General features: G+C 52.4%; 1 protein-coding gene across 1 annotated transcript in view; it reads right to left on the reverse strand.

Annotated features, from left to right (window-relative positions):
- Nucleotides 1-1,990: 1,990 nt before the first annotated feature.
- ANKRD11 (ankyrin repeat domain 11) overlaps nucleotides 1,991-24,409 on the reverse strand; it is a 167,093-nt gene continuing 144,674 nt past the window's right edge. The window contains 9 exon segments of the mRNA XM_014942297.1: nucleotides 1,991-3,314; nucleotides 4,195-4,287; nucleotides 5,464-5,697; nucleotides 5,699-5,815; nucleotides 9,163-15,896; nucleotides 16,699-16,846; nucleotides 17,299-17,441; nucleotides 19,233-19,436; nucleotides 20,497-20,667. Coding sequence (XP_014797783.1) covers nucleotides 3,129-3,314; nucleotides 4,195-4,287; nucleotides 5,464-5,697; nucleotides 5,699-5,815; nucleotides 9,163-15,896; nucleotides 16,699-16,846; nucleotides 17,299-17,441; nucleotides 19,233-19,436; nucleotides 20,497-20,667 — 8,030 coding nt within the window. The 3' untranslated portion in view covers nucleotides 1,991-3,128.

Below are 24,409 nucleotides of genomic sequence, written 5' to 3' on the forward strand. Positions count from 1 at the left end.
GCTGCAGAGCAGGCAGCCTCACCTCTGCTGGGCACAAGCACCACCACGAGAGTCCCACCAGCACCCAGAGAAGGTGGGACCCGGCCCGGGAGGTACCTGCACCCACCTCCGTGGTGGCCACCGGGAGGAAAATTACCCCTGGGGACTCCCAACAGCGGGGTGGGAAGAGACTACGGGACTTTCCTTGCTTTGCACGGGCTGATTAAAGGTCTCTCTGTGCTCACAGTGATTAATTTATGATTGTTTAACTAAAGATTGGGCTGGAAATGAGTTAAAAAATAAGCGCTACTTGTGGCCGCTTTCTTCTGTTCTGTCAGATGAACCCCCCCTGGAGCAGAAGCAGCCACCCAGCGCTTGCACTGGTTGCCCACCCCAACCTGGCAGCCCTGGGCAAAGACTCAGAGGGGGGTAAAACCCACTCTGGCTCCAGTAAGAAACTGGAGAAACCGGCGAGAAACAGTCGTGCTCTGCCTGCAGTGAGCCCTGGTCCTCACTGGTGCTGCTGGTCCAGCAATGGGGCAGGGTGCCAAGGCAGGAGCTGGGGGTCGGGCAGGGGAAGGCAGGACCCCCCCCCTCCCCAGCTCTTATGAAGTTGCTGTGACGTGATGGGGTGAAACTCGTGCCAGGAGGGTGGAAAATTCCTCAACTGGCTGCAAAGCTGGAGGCAGCGCGGGGGGAGCCGGGCACAGGTGCCCCAGCCCAGAGGGGACCCATGGTCCACAGGCTCCCAGACCTCCTCGGCTGGTGCTGCAGAAAGAGGTGGATGGGGCTGAAAAGCGGTTTGTGAATCCAACGGGTCCCCCGTGGTCCCCCCAGCACGGGAAGAGGAGCCCAACAGCATTTCTAACCCCTCCACTGCCAGAAAGCAGCAGGCAAGATGTTCAACCAGCGTGGGTACCCGGTGGGGCTGAATGGAAGAGGCAGGAGAACCAGGTGCCAACGATGGGTGTCCATGGGGGCCAGCCCCCAGCCCGTGCCGGGGTGGGCAGTGGTGGGCAGCCAGGACTTCTGCCTGCCAGGAAAGGCTGGGCAGCAGGAGCAAACAAGGCACAGAGGGGTTGGAGGAGGCACTTGAGTCCATCTCCAGCCGCATCTCCGAGTTTGTGCCGAGGACTGACGTTGCCAACTGCACTGAGCCTGCACGTCCAGGGCAGCCCCCCCCCCCCAAGGGAGAAGACACGGTGCATCACCAAGCTGGTGGCCCCTTCCCACCACAGGGCAGTCCCAGCAGACACCCGTGTGTCCCCAGCCCCGAAACCACACGTCGTGTGTCCCCAGCCGGGAGGTGAAGCCTCCCCAAACCTCCCCTGGTTTCTGCTGGGCTGTGGAGGAGAGCAGCGCGCTGGGGGGTGAGCTCAGCATGGGGCAACTCCTCCTGCCAGACACAGGCACCATCTTTCCATGGGATTAGGGACTCCTCTGGACTCTGAGTGGGTGGGAAGGCCAGGGTTGGTCCCAGCGTGGCCAAGCCATGCTCCTGCCGGGTGCTGCCTCCATCCTCTCAACCCAGAGAGCGCTGAGCAGACACCTCAGCATGACAACCTGCATCTGTGGGGCAGCGCTGGGCTCCACCACTCCTTCTCCAAGCTCTGCAGCCCTGAAACAGCAGCTCCTCGACTTGCAGCCACCAGAAGGGGCACATAAAATTCATCAGCCTGAGCCCAAACCTCATTCTTCACATCACTTGGTGGCCTCAGCTGGCAAGTGGCAGAGGGGGCTGCCCTCTTTCCATGGCCCACCCTGCCACCACCACAGGGTTGGCACCGCCGGCTTTCCAATTCCACCGAACGCAAAAAGGCAGGGGAAAGAGGAGAGAAACAAGGAGGTGTTAAAGTTCAGGTCCACATCTGGAGATCCCTGCAGCACAGACCGTGGGTGGGAACTCCCCGTGCGTACCTGAGCGCATCGGACGGGCTTCTAAGTGACACCACACTGATTTTTTGCCTTGACAGGGAAAGCGCTGCCTGGGGTGAACTGTACATTACAAAGATAATTTTAATTAATTTATTTATTTCTTTACACATAACTGAAAGTGATGTTACAGTACATAAGTTATTTACAACTGTGCAGTAATGTGTTGCAAAATAAATTATCTAGAAGGCAGCAAAAGTACATTGTTAATGTATATAAAAACTGTACAGCATTTATGGGATACAATTTTTCTTTATATGAGTATTGGCTCTGTAGTGTTTTCAAGTTATGTTCTCAGAAAGAGAAACGAAATGCCCAAGATTAAAGGAAAAAAAAAAATATATATATAAACCACATGGATTTTACTCCATTAAAAACACAGTTGGCAAAGTCCTTTCTCTGCGTCACCATTTTTTTCCCCGCCCGCCGCCGGCCGTGCCGTGCCGTGCCGTGCCGTGCCGCCCCGGCGGCTCCTCTGCTCTTCCCCAAACGGTGGCGAGCGGCCGCTGCGGGGCCCCGCGGGCGCACCCCGGAGCCGTCCACACCTCCAGAGCCGCGGCTGCCCAACTTGGACGCTGACTATTTTTTATTTTTTGTTGTTGTTTGTTTCTAATTTTTTTTCTTGTGGTGGGGTTTGGTTTGTTGTTTTTTTTTTTGTGTGTGTGTGTGGTTTTTTTGTGTGTTTTTTTCCAGGATGGAACGAGAAACTCAAAACAACCCCCCCCTCCCCCCATGGTTTCCTACTGCAGCTTCTCCCCAGAGGAGATCCGCGACCGGTGGAAAAAACAGAGAGCTGGAAATCACGGTGTGTTCACAAGTACATGAATCACGTGGTTGCTGGCCCCGCTCAGCAGCTTCTGCAACACACAAATGGTGTCCTTGGCCTCCTCCCTCCACGCCTCTGCCAGTCTCTCGGCCGGGGAGTGCTCGCTGCCGGCGCAGACCGGCTGCCTCCCTGCCTGCAGCAGCCGGTTGGAAAGGAGATGCGCCCCGTCCCGCCGCCCGGCGGAGCTGCCGTCAGTCCGGAAGCGAGGGACGCCTTGTGAAGAAAGTGCAATTATTTTTCTTATTGTTTTGTTTTCTGCCGATAGCTGCTTCCTCCTCCTCTGACCAGGGATTCATCAGCAAGCGGTAAGGGTGAATGTGAGCTCGACCGCCCGACCTCGGAGGGCTCCCGTCCTTGCCAGTGTTCAGTGATGTCTCCTGGTGTTGAACTGTCATGCCGGCAAGAGCACAAAGTCATCGTTCACGTCGACCATTGGCACGTAGAACGAGGGCACCTCGTTCACGCAGAGGGATTTGTGCCCCGCGGGGTCCAGCTCCTGCACCTTCAGCTGCCACTCCATCCTCTGCACCGCGTTCAAGGCAGCGGCTTCGTGTTGCTGTCGCATGAGCAGGCATGTCTGGAGGGGGGGGGAAGAAAAAAACCAAGCAGAGATGAGTCATGGGCAGGAGAGGGCAGGAAAGGTCCTGCTGCCCGTCCCACCTGGCAAAGGCAGGGCACCTGCAGCCATCGTGGTGGACAGAGCAGCAAGGGATGGAGCAAGGGATGGAGGAAGGGATGTCACATGCATCCTTGGAGGAAGGAAACCTGGACTGGGGACACCTGCAGAGCCCAGTTCCAACAGGAGCAGGGGCAAACCCAAAAGAGGCTTGTGGGGCAGCTTTTAAAGGCTTGTGAACACTCAAGAGCACTGACCCCACCGGTGACAGCCTTCACAGACAGTCACCATCGGCCCCAATGGTGGCCCTCAGGTGCCTGAGAGTAGGGTCCTGCTCCTTTCATGGGAGCTGCCAACTCCCTCCGTGTCACCAGCTGAAAGCACAACAGTCCCTGCTCCCTACCGTGCCAGAGTTTGCCACCCAGAGCACTCCACAAATCACTGGCAAATCCTGCCACCTCGAAGCCTGCCATAGGCTTTGAGCTCACTGCACCACGTGTTGCCAGCAAAGAGCAGGCCCCGGGGGGTTATCTGACCGAGAAAGCTCCAGAGCAGATGGCACGAAGCAGAGCAAGAGTCAGACAACCCGAAGCAGAAGGTGTCTCCCTTTTTGGAACCAGCAGAGGCAACTCTGCTCCCGTAGTCCCCAGAGCCTCCCACCTCTCTGCTGTGCACAGGAATGTCCCCCATCGCCTGACGCTGCCCAGACCACGGTGAGACACCAGCTCCCAGCAGATATTTGGAAACCACAAAGGCAACAGGCGGGACCTCTCTCGGGAGACCCTCCCTGCAGGAGGCAGAGCAGCAGGACCGGCAGCACCGGGGCTCCCCAGCCTCTCACCTTCATTCGGTCGTACTTGTCATCCACGTCTTGCAACCAGGAAATGAACTGTCGCGCGTTGAAACGGTCTCTCACCGATTTGTTTTCGTCTCCCTGAGCAGAAGAGAGCAAAGCAGAATTACACCACAGACTATTATTATTATTATTATTATTATTATTATTATTTTTTACCTTAAGCAGTCTCAGGTCTAACAGGCCATATCCAAACCCCTCTCAGGGCACGCACTCATTAGAAACAAGAAAGGTGCCTGCGGGGAAGGGACAACAGGGGATGCTGCTCCCAGCTGCTCTGACAGCCCTTTGCAAGGGGCTTTGCCCTCAGAGAGGCAGATGTCCCCCTGCACACAACCCCCATTTTTGCTGTCTTTACAGAGAATCTACCCGTGCCAGCCCCTCACAGCACCCGCACCTCCCTGTCTCCTTCAACTCATGCCCAAGATCGTAACGTCTTCGCTGGAGAAGCCCAGACACTTGGCTGGGAAACGCCGAGGGATGGATCCAGGCTCCTGGATCGATACGCCGGGTGGGTAATAAATTCCAGGATCCCAGCCCTGCACAGGATCCCTCCCGCAATGCAGCAAGGTGCTTCCCCGAGCAGCCAGGCTGCCGGCAGCTGCGGGGCCTGGGCTGCAGAGGGTGCTGGTGGGATGGCTCGGGACCACCGTGGCCCCACGGCCACCAGCTGCACACACCGGACACGATTCCCCCTTCTCCGGCACAGAAGGATGTGAAATCGAAGGAAGAAATGACCATTTTTTGTGGGCTGAGCGACACAGGCTGGCTCTTTCAAAGCCACTGTTCAGACACAAATCAATTTAATGGCTCTCTCCCCTTCCTTCAACAGGAAAAGACATCCCAGAGCGTAGTAAAATAAACCTTTCAAGTGGGCAAATGATCCTGACCTAGAAGAAAGGCAGAGGGTCCTGAGACTCACTGATAAACGTGAGTCATCTCTGCTCCTAATGGGACACGATGCTCCCTGTATCCCCACATTCCCGGATGTATTTCCTTCCCCTGCACACATGTGGGGTGTCCAACAACAGGCGACTCCAGAAACTGACTCAGATTAGGCAACTCGGGCATGTGCTGAGGAGACCTCCTGCAGGATGTTCTGCATCTGTGTGTCACGGTGGGTGACAGGCACCCGAGCAGGGAGAGCACGAGTAGCTCCTGCCTACATCCCTCCCTCCATCCAGAAAAGCACCTTCTCCCTTGAGGTCTGGCACAGCACCTCTGAGACACCACTCCACCACCAAGACAGGCACTGACCTGATTTTCTAGAGGCATGTTATAGACCTCGGAGTCCAGCAGCATGGTGCAGGCACTGAAGGGCACAGCCTGGTTGGCAATAGTCCTTGCTGCCCGACAATGAACTCTCAAAATCTCCTGCTCGCAGGAGACGATGAGCTTCTCCTGAGGAAGAGCAAACGAAGCAGTGAGCGCGGGCGGGCTTGGTTTCCCCAGCAGAAGAAATTTGGGGATCTCTTCCCCCAGCGGGAGTTTCCCCAGAACGCTCCCTTACCCGCTCTATGCTGTGCTGGAGCCGCAGCTTCCCCCGGACGGCTTCCTGCTGCTTGAACAGCTCCTTCAGTGGCTCTGCCAGCGAGGGCGGCGGGGCGATCTGCGGGCACACGACAGCAGAGGGTTAGAGACAGCAGCGCCGATGGGTGCAGAGCCCCCCCGGGGTCTCTGCTCCCCCACCACCCAGCTGAAAGGCACCTTGGCCAAGGGCTCGGAGGGGCAGTCGGTGCCCCCCCGGGGGGTGCTGTATGGAGTTCATCAGAGGAGAAGGTCTGCCTGTCTCCTCAGTGGGCAGGTGGCACGGGAAAGCATCTTGCTGGTGCTCAGAGCACAGCGAGGGGTGAGACAACAGGGCAAGAGGTGTCCTGTGCCGAGAGACGAGCTCAGGCTGCAGAGACAGAGCCTAAACGGCCTCAAGTTGCGCCAGGGTAGGTTCAGGCTGGATATTAGGAAAAATTTTTTCACTGAAAGGGTTATCAGCCATTGGAATGGGCTGCCCAGGGAGGTGGTTGAGGCACCATCCCTGGAGGTGTTCAAAAGACGGGTTGATGTAGTGCTGGGAGGTATGGTTTAGTGATGGTGCTCCTTGTTTGTTGTGTGGGTGTCTATTTTTGTCAGTTAGGTTGACGGTTGGACAAGATGATCTTTAAGGTCCCTTCCAACCTAGAAGATTCTGTGATTCTGTAAATCACCCCACGTGCTTCGAGGGCAGTCTGGAAAGGGGTCTGGGAGTGTGTGATGAAGGGGATGATACTCTTGGAGAAACAGTGGTGGGAGCACCCAGTCTGTGCACCGGGAAGGCTGCCCGTGTCCTCATCTGTCCTGCACTTCCCTGGTGAGCAAAGTGCTCCCCCAGCACAGCCCAAGCTGCAGAACAGAGGAGCCGGTGGCTCTGGGTTCATCGGGGAAGGAACAAGCTGATGGGAACAGAGGCCACAAGCACCAGGGTGCTGGGGCAGACGGAGCACGTGTTAACTCACAAAAACAGTAACTCCTGCACAGAGCACAGTGCCACGGAAACACCCGCAGACCGGGGACATCTGTATTCCCTGCAGCAGGGAACGAAGCCTGACGTGGCTGCTCGTATCGACCCTCCAGGCTGGATCCCGGATTTACTGCCTGCAGCACTAATTCTATCGATGCGCCTGTATTAGCGAGTCCATTCATGCAGCACAGCAGGGAAATGCAGATCCCACTGCCAAGGAGCGTGCGGTGTCAGCAAGTCAAATATTGGTGCATGGGAAATGGAAGGCAGGAGTTATGAGCCACCTTTTTCCTACAGCCTTCTAGGTTCATTATCCAGCTACTATTATTGCTTGGAAGAGCAGTTTTGCCTTCCAGCCTCAAATCCAGCAGATTCACGTAAACTTGCTCTAAAGCCTGAACAAATCTCAGGTTCCCAAGCGCAGCCTGAGGTCTTCCCTGCAAAAATAGAGCATCTCGGAGGGTGCATTTATCATGCAGCCATCCACTTATCGAGGCTTAGATCTGTCGTCATAAGCACATTCTAAAAGTAGGCTAAAGCCATGGCCCGGGGTGCCATCGGCATTGCAAGGGCACTCACGATGCACAGGGGACAACCTGGCTGTGATTGTAGCACCAAGGGAGGAGACAGACCCTGGGGGACAGCCTAGAGAAGGCTGAGGGGGGATCTGATCAATCATGATTGTAGCACCAAGGGAGGGGACAGACCCTAGGGGACAGCCTAGTAAAGAGAAGGCTGAGGGGGGATCTGATCAATGCCTAGAAATACTTAAAGGGTGGGTGGCAAGAGGATGGGGCTGGTCTTTTTTCAGTGGTGTCCAGGGATAGGACAAGAAGTAACGGGCAAAAACCTGAATATAAGAAGTTCCACCTAAACACGAGGAGGAACTTCTTTACTTTGAGGGTGGCAGAGCCCTGGAACAGGCTGCCCAGGAAGGTGGTGGAGTCTCCTTCTCTGGAGACATTCAAAACCCATCTGGACACATTCCTGTGCAACCTGCTCTGGGTGGACCTGCTTTGGCGGGGGGGTTGGACTAGATGATCTCCAGAGGTCCCTTCCAATCCCATGTGATTCTGTGATGCTGGGGTTTAAAGAGAGAAGGTGACTCACCACTGGAATATGGAGCTTGCTTAGAGGCTTGCCATCCAACAGGTAGGAGCCCGTGTAGGTGACATACTCAGCGTAGCACTGCGGAGCCTGGGGAGTAATATAGCAAAGGATTTTCCGCTTCTCTTCAATCTTTTTCCTGATCTGGAGGTACTCAAAGTAAGGGTTGGACCTGTCGCTGTGATAAGGTTCGATGTCGTCCAGTTTTATCGCGTCTACGATAGCTGCCAGTGTCTGCTGTATCATCTCCCTCGTCTGCTGGGTGGAGGTGTTGATCTGCTGCTGCAGCTGCTGGTTGGAGCGCTGGAACCGGCGCTTGCGCGGGTGCTGAGCCTGGGAATCGTCCTCCTCGGTGATGCGGCCTTTGGCACGCGTGGCAGGCGCCGACACGGGAGGGAATTCCTTTTCAGAAGAGGCGGCATTCTGCTTGTTTTGGTTGGCCAGCATCTGAGCCCGGTTCCTGGTAATCCGCTGAGGAATCTCTTCTATTTTGGGCGGTTTGGGAGCTTCTGCTACTGGTTTTTGTACCGGTTCAACGATTTCTGCTTGAGCGTTGCCCGGAGGTGCTTCTGCCTGGGAGGAAGGGACTTGGCTCCCACCACGGGCCGCAGCACCCTCCTGTGAAACGCTGCCCTCGGCGGTGGCCGACGGTGGGGGACAGGCCTGGGAGCTGCTCTCTGCCACCCCACCAGAAGAGGACAGGTCTTCGTGCACAGCCTCCACCTCTTTGCTCTCTGCCTGAGCAGGCTCAGACGGGGTCTGTTGGAAAATCTGCGCTTCCGAGTCCTCTGCTCCTTTTTCCTCAGCTACGTTCAGCGCTTCGGGGGTGGCTTCTTGCGCAGCCACTTCTGGTTTCTGCTCCTCTGCTTGTGGCTCTGTCTCCACGGGCAGGACAGCAGCTGCCTGGCTGGCTGGTGGCTCCTCTGGCTCTCCGGAGGCTATTACAGATGCACTTGCTTTAATGATCCCAGCATTTGTTTCTGAAGCTGCTGCTGGGCTTTCTTCTACCGCTTCTGCCTCCGTCATCTCTGTCTCTGCAACATCCTTAGGTTGGAGCGGGAGCTCCGGTAGCGAGAAGGGGCCGAGGTCCAAGTCATCTTCTGTATTGGTGAAGGGATCAGGCCACGTTACTGCCTCCTCCGTATTTGCGGGCGCAGCGTTATTGTTTTCCAAATAGTTGTTTTCTGGGGCGCTAACAGCTTCTGCCTGAGGTTCTGCTGGCATACAAGGGGGCTCTGGAGGTATCTCAGGTGCTTCTTCTGGAAGGGGCTTGCAGTTATTGAAGAACGTGTCTAACCTAGTAGGGGACATGTACGGCGCCTGCTCTTCAGCATTTGCTATTTCTCCTGGAACGCCACTGGAATATGGAGCTTGCTTAGAGGCTTGCCATCCAACAGGTAGGAGCCCGTGTAGGTGACATACTCAGCGTAGCACTGCGGAGCCTGGGGAGTAATATAGCAAAGGATTTTCCGCTTCTCTTCAATCTTTTTCCTGATCTGGAGGTACTCAAAGTAAGGGTTGGACCTGTCGCTGTGATAAGGTTCGATGTCGTCCAGTTTTATCGCGTCTACGATAGCTGCCAGTGTCTGCTGTATCATCTCCCTCGTCTGCTGGGTGGAGGTGTTGATCTGCTGCTGCAGCTGCTGGTTGGAGCGCTGGAACCGGCGCTTGCGCGGGTGCTGAGCCTGGGAATCGTCCTCCTCGGTGATGCGGCCTTTGGCACGCGTGGCAGGCGCCGACACGGGAGGGAATTCCTTTTCAGAAGAGGCGGCATTCTGCTTGTTTTGGTTGGCCAGCATCTGAGCCCGGTTCCTGGTAATCCGCTGAGGAATCTCTTCTATTTTGGGCGGTTTGGGAGCTTCTGCTACTGGTTTTTGTACCGGTTCAACGATTTCTGCTTGAGCGTTGCCCGGAGGTGCTTCTGCCTGGGAGGAAGGGACTTGGCTCCCACCACGGGCCGCAGCACCCTCCTGTGAAACGCTGCCCTCGGCGGTGGCCGACGGTGGGGGACAGGCCTGGGAGCTGCTCTCTGCCACCCCACCAGAAGAGGACAGGTCTTCGTGCACAGCCTCCACCTCTTTGCTCTCTGCCTGAGCAGGCTCAGACGGGGTCTGTTGGAAAATCTGCGCTTCCGAGTCCTCTGCTCCTTTTTCCTCAGCTACGTTCAGCGCTTCGGGGGTGGCTTCTTGCGCAGCCACTTCTGGTTTCTGCTCCTCTGCTTGTGGCTCTGTCTCCACGGGCAGGACAGCAGCTGCCTGGCTGGCTGGTGGCTCCTCTGGCTCTCCGGAGGCTATTACAGATGCACTTGCTTTAATGATCCCAGCATTTGTTTCTGAAGCTGCTGCTGGGCTTTCTTCTACCGCTTCTGCCTCCGTCATCTCTGTCTCTGCAACATCCTTAGGTTGGAGCGGGAGCTCCGGTAGCGAGAAGGGGCCGAGGTCCAAGTCATCTTCTGTATTGGTGAAGGGATCAGGCCACGTTACTGCCTCCTCCGTATTTGCGGGCGCAGCGTTATTGTTTTCCAAATAGTTGTTTTCTGGGGCGCTAACAGCTTCTGCCTGAGGTTCTGCTGGCATACAAGGGGGCTCTGGAGGTATCTCAGGTGCTTCTTCTGGAAGGGGCTTGCAGTTATTGAAGAACGTGTCTAACCTAGTAGGGGACATGTACGGCGCCTGCTCTTCAGCATTTGCTATTTCTCCTGGAACGGCTTCCTCAGCATCCTCCTTGACTTCATCGAGCCCTGGTTCAGACACTGACAGAGGGTAAGATATGGGAGAAACGGGGTAGGAAGTATCTGTGGGAATGAAGGCTACCGGTGTAGGATGGATAGGCTCTAGGGAACAGAGCGGAGGTTTAGGGGACTCGGAAAACCTCTGGGGAGATTTCATCAGAAGCTCTGAGCCCATGGACCAGCTGACAGAGTGCTCTGCCGGGTTGCCCATCAGGCTGGGAGGTATGGCGGGGTCAGGGTTTCTGGAAGGAGGATTATCCCAGTCTATATTGTTTTGCTCCGGCATACCCGAGCTGAAATGGTTTTCCTCCATTGGTGGTAAGTAGGTAGATTCTGGTGGCATAATGGAGGCAGTAGCTTGCTGCTCTTCCGTGGTATCCAAGGGCATGCCGAGGTCGGGGGGAAGAGCACTTTCTACCGAAGGAGCCAGCAGTTCATCTCTGTGCGAAGGGGAGGATTTTGCTTGTAAACCAGAAAAGACACTTTCGGGTGACTGGGCGACTCCGCTGACAGGTCCTGGCGCACAGTGCAAAGCTTCCACTTTCGGCGATGAAACCCCATAATCTGGTGAGTAATACCCAGGAGATAAACACTGGAACTTCTCAGCAGGAACAGAAGGAAGGGGAACTTTCTCCTCCATTAAATGCTGCACTGGCGAGTCGTAATTTGATGTCGCCGGGACGCTTTGCTGTCTGAAAAATTTATCCCCGACACTGAATTCTTCTTCAGGTGCCCTTCTGATGTCAACCGAGATGGAACGGTAGAGGTTCGTGGAGGGTATGGTACGAGTCGGGGTCTGACTGGGGTTCTCGGGGAGCCCACCGGAAACGTTGGCGTATCTGTCGAAGAAGGATGGAGAACAGGCGTTCATGGACATCGTGGATATGGGCAGCGAGTGCTGCGAGTCGGCGCATTCAAACATCAGGTCCGTGTAGTCTTCGTTGCTGCACGAGGGAGTCCTGGGCGTCTGCATCACCTCCTCATAGCTTGGACAAGAGACGACGGATGCCGGGGTCGGGACTCCTGTTGGCCGGTTCTGATCCGGCCTGGGAGATGCTGGGAGGATCTCCTTCAGCTGAGGACCCGTAATCCAGTCCTTAGAGTCTGTCCCAACAGGTGGCTGCGCCTTGTTTTCCGGTGACAGTATAGGAGTCAGTGGACCCAACTCTTTAAGTTTCTTGTCCTTGAGCTGAGTATCCAGCGTCAACGGCTTCTTTGTTGCCAGATCCAGACTCCTCTTGCGCACATCTTCTGAGCTTTTAAGTTTGTCCTTTAATTTGGGGTCTCCGGACCTGTGCCTCATTTTCTCCATTTGCTTCATTCTCTCTTTGTGCCTTTTGTGGCGCTCCTCGATTTCTAGGTCTTTCTGGCTCAGCATCCTCTCAAAGCTGGTCATCATCAAATCACCGTCTCCTAGAAGTTTCTCCCTTGGCCTGGCATCTTTCTTGCCGCTGTCTTTGGATAGCGTTATTTTTTCATTCCCATTGCTTATTTTTATTGACTCGGATTTGTCTTTCTCTTGGTTCTCCTTAAGCTTCTCCTTCAGTTTGCTTTCACCAAATTTGAGGTTGTCCTCCTTGGATTTATCTTTAAAGGTGGTAACTTGTGGACTGTCCTTGTCTTTAAGCGTTGACTTTGGCTCGTCTTTGTGATGTTTAAAGAAACCATCTGCATGTTTGTCTCTATGCTTTTCCTTTTCCTCCTTCCATTTTTCCTTGTGTTTATCTCGCTTCTTTTTTTCTTTAGCTGTGCTGATGGTGCTGGAACCATAAGTCTTTTCTTTTTCCGCCTTCTTTGACAGCTCTCTTTCAGAATCATTTTTATCTTTCTTTTCAGAAAATAAGTAATCAATGCTTTTCTCTGGTTCCTCATCAGGCTCTGCCTTCATGTTGTAGGAAGCGCTAAAAGCCTCCCCATCCACAGAGAAATCTTTTTCGTAATGAGAGGAATCCTTTCTGCTGCTGGAGTCTTTGAATTCTTCTGTTTTTTCCTTTTTCTCTGTTTTCTCCTTCTTTGCTTTTTCTTTCTCATGACTTTTCTTTGACGAAGATGAGGAATGTCTGTGTCTCTCCTTCTCCTTGAGTTTGTCCTGTAAGCAGGGTAAAGGGAGAGAGTCCTTAAACTTTTCTTCAGCGGCATCAGTAAGAGAGAGGTTAGAAGACTCAAAGAGGCTGGTCAGTCCTGGATCTTGCCCTCTATCTGTGAAGCTGTCAGAAGAGATCTCACTGATTTTGTCATTGGAGTCATCTCTATAGTCGTTCAGAGCCTCCTCCTCCAATTTCTCCAGCAGGCTCTTCTCTGACTCCCCTCCTTTTGAAGACTTTTTCTCTTTGGAATGCTCTTTATCCGGCTTCTCCTTATGCTTGCTTTTCACCTTGTCGTCACTGGCATGTTTCTTTTCAACCTTGTCTGGGAGCTTTTGCTTGTTTTTCTTCTCTTGAGTGGAATCTATGGATGTTCTGTCTTTCCTGTCCTTGTACTTCTCGGTAGACTCCTTATCTTTCTTCTCTTTGTGTTTTTCAAAGGAACTCTTCTCCTTCTTTTCTTTCCCCCCTTCTGATGTTCCTTTGTCCTTCTTCTTCTCCTTGGAGTCCTTATCTTTCTGCTTCTCTCCCGAGTGTTGCCGGTCGGAGGAGTACTTGCGATGCTTGTCGGGGTACAGCTCCTTCTCGGCAGCTGCGCCGTCGTCCTTCTCCTGCAGACTGTCCAGACGATGCATTTCGTTCCCAGCAGAGTCGCTGACTTTGAACCCAGTCAAGCTGTAATCATCCCTCTCGTCCTCGCTTTCGTCTGTGAAGATGTCTGCAATGCTGTACCAGCTTTTCTCCTTGCCTTTCTTCTCATCCTTCTTCTCGGAGAAGTCCTCTCGATCCGTGGAGAAGCTTTTCTCTTTCTTCTCTTTAACCTGGTCGAAAGAACTCTTCCTTTCTTTGTCTTTGCTGTGCAGGTCTTTGTATTTCTCCTTAGTTTCTTTTTTCTCTTTGAAACTCTTGTCTAGTTCTTTGTCTTTCAGGATTTTCTCAGGAGCAACTTTTTCATTTTTCTCCTTGTCGCCTTCTTTGGATTTTTCCTTGTATTTCTCTGGCTTCACCTTTTCTTTTTTTTCTTTATCGGGAGCATCTTTCTTCTCCTTTTCCTTCCCAGAATGGTGCCTCTCCCAACTCTCCAGAGTTTTACCGCTGAATTCAGGGTCAGACTTATCCTTGAAGAATGTTTCGCAGCCATACTCTTTAAAGTCATCTCGATAGGGCTCCTCCTGCTTCGTTTTGCTGTCTTTTCGATCCTTAGAGCCATCTGATGAATCTTTTCTGTCTTTGTTGGATTCACCTGTATCTTTTTCTTTCCTCTCTTTGACACTCTCTGCAGAATCCTTCCTTTTCTTATCCTTTTCAGGCAAATAACTAGGAGTAACTTTGTGTCTGTCCGTTTGGTCCTTTTTCTTCTCGGAGCTTTTGTCCACATAGTCCCTCTCTTTCTTCTTTAAGTAAGTGTCCTTTTCATTACGTTTCTCGTTGTATTCCTTCTTCTCTTTCGTTTTATTTTCTTTTTTCTTGTCTTTAATTTCCTCTTTCACGGGTTCTATGATTAGTTTTGCCACGGTGTCATTTTTAATCTCCCTGAAGTCTGTTACTGGAGAGTCCCAGCTATCTTCACCTTTGAAATCAAAGGATGAATCAGAAGACAAGTCTGAAAACCACCTCTCTTGCTGATCATCCGAAAGGCTGAACTTCGTGTCCTCGCTTTCGGGAAATTGGTTTTTGTTATTAAACTCATCAAATCCAGATTCATCCCTGTAAAGTTTTTCTTTTTTGCATTTTTCCTTCTCTTCCTTGAAGGATTTTTCTTTCTCTAGTTTAGAAACCTTCTCCTCCTTCAGCTCGTTCTTCTTTTCAGATTTTGACTGTTTGTCCTTTGACTTCTTCTTTCGCTCCTCCTTGTGTATTCTCGGCTTCTCCTCTTTGGGAGACTTCTCCTTTACAGGTTTCTCTTTTTCTGATTTACTTAATCCTTCTCTGAAGGATTTACTCATGTCTTTACTACCATCTTTGACTTTTCTTAATGATTTCTCCTCTTTCGAGGATTTTCCAGTCTCATCTTTAAACAACCATTCCTTCTCCTCCGATTTACCTTTGGGGAGCTTTTCCTCCTTCTTACTGTGTTCTCGCTCATGCTTTAACACTTTCAATTTGTTTTCGACTGGATTTTCTGTCTCTACTATCAAGCCTTTCTCAGGCTTTTGTTTAGAGTCCTCAAACTCAAAAGAAAATGTTTTGATTATTTTAATGTCTTGGCTGATGGGGCACTGCCCCTTCTCCTTGTTTTTATGTTTGTGTTTTGTTTTATGCTTTTTAACAACCTTCCCCTCCTTGTCCAGCTTTGGAATTGCTCCATCCACATTGCTATGGAATGAATTCTTTTTCTCAGAAACAGTGTTGTGTGGGGTGTTTTTCTTTTTGTGCTCTGGTTTCTTCCTGACTGGCTTTAGAGACTCTAAGCTCGAGTCCTCGGACGAGTAGTCTGACTCGCTCGTCAGTCTCGTCCTGGTGGAGTCCGATAAGGAACTGACATCTGACCAAGCTGGAGAAGATATGGTTTTCCAATTGTCCGTCCTCCAGTGCTTGGAGTGCTGTTCTGTAAGATTGGGATTATGTTTCTGGGATGCTAAACTCCCATGAGAAGAGGTCGATGAGGCAGACAGAGAGTTAAACAAGGAGGATTCCTTTAGCACTAGCCTTGAGTCCTTTACACAGCTAGAGCTCTGAAGAGAGTCTCTATCATCCTCCTCACTCTCCACGTTTTCACTCTCTGATTCAGAGGAACAAAATTTATCATTTTTTTTGCCAAACCGAACCTCTTTGCTTTTCGTCTCCTTCTTCCGCTTCTTTTTTACTTTGCTTTTCTCCTTCTGTGCCTTTGTGCTGGCGGGCTCCCGAATCTTGCTGCTGGGCAATATCGAGTGGGTCGAAAGTCGCAGCTTCTCCCCCGTCCCCACAGCAACGCTGGTCTCCTCCTCGTCCGAGCTGTCCGACAGGATGCGGTGGGCAGCTTTCTTTGGTGTAATTGTGTTATTTTTAGTATAAGTTTTCACTTCCATTTTGGGTATGGAAATGAAACTGTTTGCTTTAGTCTCTTTTCTGTAATCCTTTTTCAGCAAATGTTTGTCATCGACTGGCGGGACCCGGTCCTGCTCATCGTCCTCATCAAATTCATACTCATCCTTCACCGGGGTGATGGTTTTGGGGGGCTCCTGGGCCTTGGGCTTGTGCTTCAAACCCTTCTCAAACTCTGAGTCTGTGTTATTGCCATCAACAGAGCTGGAGGGAGCGAAGGAAGGGGCATCCTCCTCTTCTGAGGTCTCTGCGGAGAGAGAAGAAGAACGTGTTAAGGGCTGTGAGGGGCTTTGGAGAGGGAACATCATGGGTCAAGTGAACGCCTGCCAACGGCCCTGCTGACCTTTTGGCTCACCCAACCTGTGCTAAGTCTGCAGCTCAAAGCTCGAGATGGTCCGGAGATCTTTTAGAAAGGAACAGCTATCCATCTAAGCCTCAAACCTGCACGGGGTGCTCCTCAAAACAACGTCCAGGGTTTTATCAAGAGAAGAACATTTTAGCAGGGTTCTGACTGCGCACAGCATAGGTCAAGACTCCCCATAAAACTGGAACTGTAATTAGCACTAATTAAAACCCGCAGTGTTTCCCACCTGGCACACGTGGCACTCACGGGACAGGCTCTGGAAGGGTGCGCTTCTGAGGGACAGCCTGAGAGCACAACCTGAAATGTCCCTGGCACCAGGGAGGGACTGGAATACACCACCTGCACCCAAACCTCCTCTCCACGCACAAGCTGGAACATTACCCACATTTCAAAGGTAAGACAGCCATTTACCTGCGATTGGCTTCCAATCCTATATCTCGATTGCACCGGGCAAGGGATCTCAACGTAGGGTTCCAGGGCAAACAGCTAGAGCTCCCGGAGCTAAAGGCCGGTGGTTATGTTGTCTGAATTTGGGTTACAGCTACAGACGGACTCCTGACCGTGGCAGCAGTGTGCAGATACTCTGACAAGAGTCTAACTTCACTGTCCTCTTAACGGCTCTGTATTAACAGACAGCTGCAGGCCACAAACGTCACTCCCGCCTTCCCGGAAAGGTCAATCTCACCTGTTGAGCTCTCTTCGCTAGAGGGGTACGTGGTCTTCCCCAGGAGCAGATTCACCATGGTGGGAGAATTAGCTACTTTTAAAGGTGTCTCGCCCTTCCTGTTGCTTTGATGAGGATTCCCTCCGTAATGTAACAACAGTTTCACCACCTGAAAGCAGAAAATGAGACTTGAATGACGTTTTGATTCCAAGCTTTTGGTACAATTTTCATATATAACCAAAAGGGGGATGTCCTCAAGCTAGAAAGCAGCCTGTCCTTGGGACGTGCCTTATGGTACTAACAATCATTGATAAGAAAAGAGTCAAAAAACCAGCAACACAAACCAACTTGGGCAGGAAAGAAGGGAGAATAAAAAGACACAACTCCATGCTCCCTCCCCCTGACTCCAGAAGAACGAACTATCCCTCTGCAAGGGGGAACACTGAGTAAAACACTCAGACAGGGCAATTCTTACCCGCTACATGGCTATCAGCAGCAAATGATAACGAAATAACCACAATCTCTGTATTTGCACAGTCTGGTGCTTGAAGCACAAGGAGAAAAAAAAAGAAAAAAAAAAAGTCCTTAAAAACACAGGTATGAAATCCAGCGAAAACCAACCTTGAAGTGCCCGTTGTTGGCTGCATCGTGCAGTGGGGTGTCGTCGTCCAACCCCTTTGTGTTGACTTCGGCGCCGGCAGCCAGCAGCTGCTTTGCGACGTCGTAGTAACCCCGGTTGCATGCCTCATGCAACGCCGTCCAGCCTGCAAGCAAAGGGGACACTCAGAACATGGATGTCACCTCCGTGGAGGACCTGGAGACAGTGAAAATTAACCTCCATCCGCGTGCAGGTGCTGCAGATGCCAGAATGTCAAGGGGGCTCTGATGGCCCAGAACCTGCAGCTCTGTCTCACTGCTCCAACCAGGCAGTAGTTAAATCAATCCCCTTTTTCCCTCTGGTCACGCAATGTGCTCCAGACAGATCATCTGCCAGAACGGACACAGCCCCGGGAAATGGAAAGGCCACGTTTTATGTAGGAATTTTAGAGAGTGGCTGATGCCCCATGGAAGTCAGGTCTCAAGTTCTTTCCTCTTCCAACTCCTCCATAAGGGAAACGCTGCCGCCCAGATCAGGGCTGAGCTCTGAACCGCAGACATGGCCCTGAAACATCCCCCACACAGACCTCACAAATATTTTCTGTGTGTCCTCCCGAGCGAGCAGCCGTGCCGCCGCAGAACAGGCCCCCCGCCTCGGGGAGAAACCAAACAGCGGGTCTCCACAGTAACAGCGGCTCCAGTTCTCAAACAAACCTCCGAAGAGCACAGAATGAAATCTTTTATCATGTTCAAACAGACTATTTTTAAGCAGAAAACTGTTTTGAAGTTTCCCAGGGAATGTGCGTGGCTCCTCCGGTATTTTGCTGATAGCGTCGTGGGAGCTCATTCCGTTACCTTCACTGGGAGCATTAAAAAAGGGGGCACCTGTGACCAGAATTAATCACAACTGATAGCTCAGCCTGGCGCTGATATTAATCACACAGGCGGAGGAACACGCCTATCTATTTATAGCCCCAAAATCGTGTGAAGGGAACAGCGAAGAGCAAAGTCAAGCTCTGGGACGTGCTGGGAGAAAGGCTGCCTCGTGCTAATTCAGCCCCATCGCTGGTACCAGCGTGCACGAACGTCACCAGTCATCATCTCATGGCCACCCTTCTCCCACCACAGCCTTGTCGTGGCCACAGCCCCATGCCCAGGGTCCTTTCTCCATTCCCACCACCAGAAGCAGGAGCTTGGCAGCGCTGGTGAGGAGGAGGAGGTGGTGCTACTCCTCAGCTGAGGGTCAGGACAATCAGCGTTTCCATTAATTTGGGAGCCTGACCTTGCCCTTCACATTCACCCCGCTCCTGCTGGTGGCACCCCCACATTCAGTACTTAAAAACAAACCCCAGAAGGCTGGGGCCATTCAATTTTGGAGCAATGATTTTACAAACCCAATCTTTTCAATATTTTCTGTGCACATCATTTCTTATATTTTAAGTTAAAAAAAAAGAGCTAAATCAACCCGCCTTCCTTTGCAAATTCCCCTTCAGACTTCCAAGACAGCACCCATACGGAAGGGGACGAGAAAACAGGACCAGAGGGTCCCTGTTTCAGAGCGTGGAGTCCCAGCAGCCCCAGGGATCACTGCGGATCAAGCCCAGCCCAGCATCACCACCCGAAGTGAGAGCAAGGTCAGGGCAGAGGGGACAGCCTGGAAATTTCGCTGCCAAACTCCAATGAGGGAACTGATGCTTTTCAGGGATTTATTATTTTGACAAATCTGTAGTAGTTTGTGGTTTGTTTGTTTTTTTTTAAAAAGGACAGCAAGACTTTTTCCTCCCCAAAGGACAAAATTGTTATTTGTGGTTAATCCCCTCTTTACAAGTAGCAAACCCATGTTATAAAGAAACTGTTTTCTCTGGTTGGAGCCATTCTCGGAGGTGGAACATGCAACCAGGTGGGAAAAGGATCGGATCCATGGGCTGCCCCACCAGGACCACCAGCGGGCTGGTTACCTGCAAAGTCTTTCACATTGACATCTGCACCCTCGATAATGAGCTCCTTGATGCGCCGGGCATCTCCTCGGATGGCAGCTCGATGCAGCCGAGTCTCTCCTCGCTCGTTTCTCTTATTTACTTTATCTTTGGTTTTGGAGGCAGAGTTAGGAGTTCCCTTCTGACAAACTGTAGACTGAGAGGGATGCTTTGGTGTTGTGTCAACTGCGTGGAGGAGAGAAACAAGAGTCAAGACACCGCAATTCGAAGGAAGCCCCTGAACCCTTAGAGGGAGCTCTTGTAACACGTTTCATCTCTTCTCTCCCCAAAACGCTCACCACACAAGGCACCGAGAGGCAAGAGAACCTCTCAAGTCGATGTGAAGACAGAGGAAAGTCTGTGTGTGTATAATGCAGATATTAATTGCAGGCTGCCAAAGCCCACTGGAGAGAACTGCAGTCCTTGCAAAGACTGTAGGCAATCCCGTGATTTAGAAGCAGACAATGAAGCTCCTTACCCTAAAAGCTCATTTCCTAAGGGAAGTGGCCTTTTCTCAAGTCCATGTGAGGTCTGACAGCCTTGGGAGGAGGCTGCACATTTCCTGGGAGAACGGCTGAATGCTCTGAAGGCTACACAGCTTTTCGCCTTTCTTATTTCCCCCCCCCCCACCAAGTAACAGCAACAGAAGCAGCCAAATTGGTGTTAAGAACAACAAAATACGTGGCTAAAAGCTGCAGTGGTTGTGTGTAGGATGCAGATGTGCGCACACAGATAGCACAGTGCCTCTAAAAGCCCCGGGAGGGGTCACGTATGCAACAGATAAAAATTACTAAAATACAAGATCCGTGGTAAACACGTTCCAGCTGCTCTGCATCTCAAGTTACAGCTGCACTGGTTACATGTCTTACCCCTCTCCACAAGAAGAAACATTAAAAAAACCCACAAAGGATGGTATTTTAACTTTATTCACAATGCTCCTTTCCTGTGTTAGCCTGAGATGCCAGCGGAAAACGCAAAGCTCTGATGTGGAGGAGGCTCCCGTGGAACCAAAGCTCTGGTCAAGCACCCAGGGCAGCCTCCATGGCAGCCTAGACTCGGCCTGTAGGACATCTCCTGCTACTGGGAGCAGGGAGACCCCATGGAGCAGCGTATCACACCCCCCCGGCACCACGGTGAGGTCGACAGCTCATCTCTGCTGCCAGTGAGGAGCTACCTGAACCCCTTGGTGACCCTGTGGCCAAGCACCAAGAAGCCCAGGTATTCAACCTCTCCCTCTGGATCTCACCTGGGCTGTTTGCAGACTCTTCTGCTGTCATCTGCATAAGGAGAGCGACTTGCTGGCGCTCGGAGAGCGGGTAGCCGGCCCGGATCCCCGAAAGGCCCATTCCGAAGAGCAAGCCAGGCTTTCTGGTGGCGGGCTCCTTTTTAATCCTCTTCCGCTCTGGACCCTGCTTTTCTGTGGTGCAAAGAGAGACAAAAACACGAACCGTGAATGCTGCTGTAACTGAAAACCATGAGAGTTTGTGAGCAAAGTGCTAACATCTCACCAATTCTGTTTCCACAGCTCACAAAAAGGCATTGAGGGATGCATCCTTGTGGTGGGAACACCGGTACCCAGGGCAGCTGCCCGGGCTCACACCACTGTGGTGGCAGCTGAGACATGCATCCCTCCTGTTGCCCACCAGCTCCTCCAACAGCCTTTCGGGCTTCTACCAGTTCTCCCACCACCATCAAACAGCAGGGCAAGAGGGAGGGAGCGGGTCCTTGGAGGGGTCTGTACCTTCCATCTTGCTTCTAGTAGCCTCCATTTCATGCCATGGTGCTCCGAGGAGCGTACGCGGCCTTCCACCACCACAGCATGGACTGAACTGGTGGCATCTAAAAGCATCCACAAAGAGTGCTAACGAGATACAGGCTGACAGCTCGGAAACGTTGCCATCTCACCCCCTCCTCATCATCATCAAACCAAGGACTCTGCTGCCAAACCATCAGCATTGATGGAGCCCCCACCAGGATGGTGGTCGGTGGGCATGGCTGGGTGGTTGGTGCCTTGGGGAAGGGGGGCACCAGGCTGGCCCTCTCCTCCCAAAGTGGCTGTCCCAGCCCAGCGCTGAGCACCCACCCGTGAGCAGGCCAACACTTGCTTAGGAACATCCATTTCTGCATCCCTCTAACCCCCCCCCAAAACAAACAAGAGGGGAGGAAAAACCCCTGTGCCCAGGTTGTCATCCCCCAAATCCCCACCTAACACTTGGGTCTCCTAAACTGCCAAGGGACTGTGTAACTGTCCCTGAAGCTGGTGTGCCCTGTGCACAGGGACAAGGCAAAGTCTCATTCTACAGCTTAAGCATTTGAAAGGCTGAGGGACTTGGGTCTTTTTAGTCTGGAGAAGATTGAGGAAGGATCTGATCAATGCCTAGAAATACTTAAAGGGTGGGTGGCAAGAGGACGGGGACAGTCTTTTTTCAGTGGTGCCCAGTGACAGGACAAGAGGAAACGGGCACAAACTTGAATATAAGAAGTTCCACCTAAACATGAGGAGGAACTTCTTTACTTTGAGGATGGCAGAGCCCTGGGACAGGCTGCCCAGAGAGGTGGTGGAGTCTCCTTCTCTGGAGACATTCAAAACCCACCTGGACACGTTCCTGTGCAACCTGCTCTGGGTGGACCTGCTTTGGTGGGGGGGTTGGACTAGATGATCTCCAACCCCGTATCATTCTGTGATTTTTCCAGTTTCCTTTATGCAAGTATTGACCTTTTTTCCTGTGCAAGGAGAGTCAGCAGCCCCTTTCTCTGCGCTCCTGGTTTGTTTGCTGGTCAGTGCTGCCCAATGGAAGCCCAAATCCTGCTGTGAGCTCTGCAGAGCTGCAGCCACGCCAGAGCCCCACTGCAGGGGCGAACAAAGTTTCAAGGTGCCAGTTCAGGAGATAAAAATTAAGTTTCCTTCCATGGAGCCAGCCAAGCAAGAGAGGCAGAAGATATATCTGCAGAGCAGCACGGCAGCTCCTTGCCAGCAGCCAAGCTGCATCCCTCCTACCCGGCAACTGTCCTAAACCCACAAAGAAGCATAAGGAAGATACGGGGCGTGCGAGTGGAAAATCCAACTTTGCTCACGCCTATTTCTAAGCACTGATGGAGTTTGTTTATAACCTGGCTAATTGCAGGGCTCTTTCTGCGTGCAGAGGGCTGGTCATGACAGAATTGGTAGCCACACCTAGAGAAGTTATCACACGCAGGTGAGTGGCTCCTGCCCTCACATCAGGGGCTCAACCAAGTTTGAACCAAGGCTGGTTTGATGTTGCTGGAGAAACCTGAGCAGCAGAACCCCTGGGTGCATCCCCGAGGCAACGAAAGGACCACACATGGGAGAGCTCTTCCAAACCTCCCGCATCAATAGAAGCTCCACTTTCAAACTGACCACACTCGTTTTTCAGGGGAGCCAATCCCACCTGCGACTTTGAAGCATGGAGTAAAAAATCTTGTTAGTGAAAAGGGGTTGTGACTCGCACAGCCACCAGTCCCGGGGTCCTGCCGGGCTCATCCTGGTGCTGCCAGAAGAGGCAGAGGAATCGAGGAGGGTGTTTATCACAGCAAGGCTGCAAGTACCTGCTCCCCCCCAAAGAGGAACGCTGTGACCTTGAGTACTTCATGTGGGCTGACCACCTTGCTGATAGGGCACGCCGAGCCTTCCAGCAAGGCACCACAGACTCTCCTACCCAAATGTTTGACTCTAGACATGCTGATTATTTTGCTGAAGATATTTTGAGAATCCCAGAAAGTACCAGAGGGATGATACAAGGAAGTTTGCAAACAAGTAAATGTCTGATAACGCTCTCTGAGAAACAGAACTTCAACTCCCAGCAGCCAGGGAGGGAAAACCCTACCGTTAACCACCCAGTCTCTACCCAGAGCCCAGCACCTTGAAACTGGGAGTTAAAAGTGTGGGGAGGGACGTAGAGGTCCAAGAGGGTTTGCAATGGATCACAGAGATGTGAGCTGAATGGGCTAAGGGACTAACTGCATCCATCTCTATCCCTACCAGCACCCCTGTGCCAGGGCAGGGTCCAGCAGCCTGGAAAAGGCAAATCCTTCAACCTGCCAGCTCGAACCCAGCTCTGCTCATCCACTCCTATTTGTCATTTTGTCAAATTCAATGTGAGTCACTGGCATGTGGCCACCAGCAGGACAGAGCCTGCTCTGCCTCTGCACAAAGTCCAGCAGGGCAGGCGAAGCCGCCGACGGACGGGTTTCATCTCGGTCACCGGACTTTGTGCCGAAGCACAGGTTTCCTCCTCCATTCACCAAACTGCCAGCGGAGTAAAAGTCTCTGGCAGATGAGGGCAGCAGCGTGTGGGGACATCTCTGCTGCTCCAGCTCGATTCCTGCTGCTCACATCTCCAGCACATCCTCGGCTGACGAGCAGGCACCCCCAAAAAACCTCTTCCCTGCACCACACACAAAGGTGCCATCCTCTGCTGCCCTCCCACTGCAAAGGTCTCATCTGGAGCACAGGATTTCCATCCACCCCCCGTGTCTGGGATCCTGGACATCTAAGAAATAACAACTCTCCCACCAGACAGCACAGGCCACCCCTCTTCAAACACAAGCCCTGGAAACACGTCTGTGCGTTGAAGGAGAATCTCAGTCTAATTCTCTGAAGCCACAGCTCAGTCATCCTGGCAGCCATAACAGAGCTAGGAGATGAAATCAGATCACAGGAAAGTGGATAGTTTTTTAATGGCTTAAAATAAAATTAAACTCCATGTGCTTACGGTAAGAAAACAATTTAGCCCAGGCAGTTCCAGGAGCCACGACGCTGAGCAGCGTGTCCCACCAGGCACCCGAGCCCCGAGCCCAGGGACACCGGATCCGCACACACGGCGCTTCCCTGCTCCTCGTGAGGCTCCGGAGCTGCGGTGAAATCCCGTTCGGGCAGGTGGTGGGTAAAGACCTGGCTTTTCCCCACGGCTCGGCTCAGCAGGCAGCTCCCAGCCACATCCAGCCGTGCCCCAAAGGAGGGGGTCAGGCTGGCTGACACCCCGGCCGGTGCCACCCCAGTGTCCCCGAAGTACAAGCGCTGTGCGTGGCAGAGGGCTGCACCCTCCCTACGTGCGGAGCCACAATTAGAATGGGAACATTTTCATTAATATTACTCGGCTGCTGCAGGTTGTCAGCGTGAGCCCGTGATTTGCAAGAAT

This window comes from Calidris pugnax, unplaced genomic scaffold (assembly GCF_001431845.1).
Source record: "Calidris pugnax isolate Ruff unplaced genomic scaffold, ASM143184v1 scaffold28, whole genome shotgun sequence".
Classification (NCBI taxonomy): Eukaryota; Metazoa; Chordata; class Aves; order Charadriiformes; family Scolopacidae; genus Calidris; species Calidris pugnax.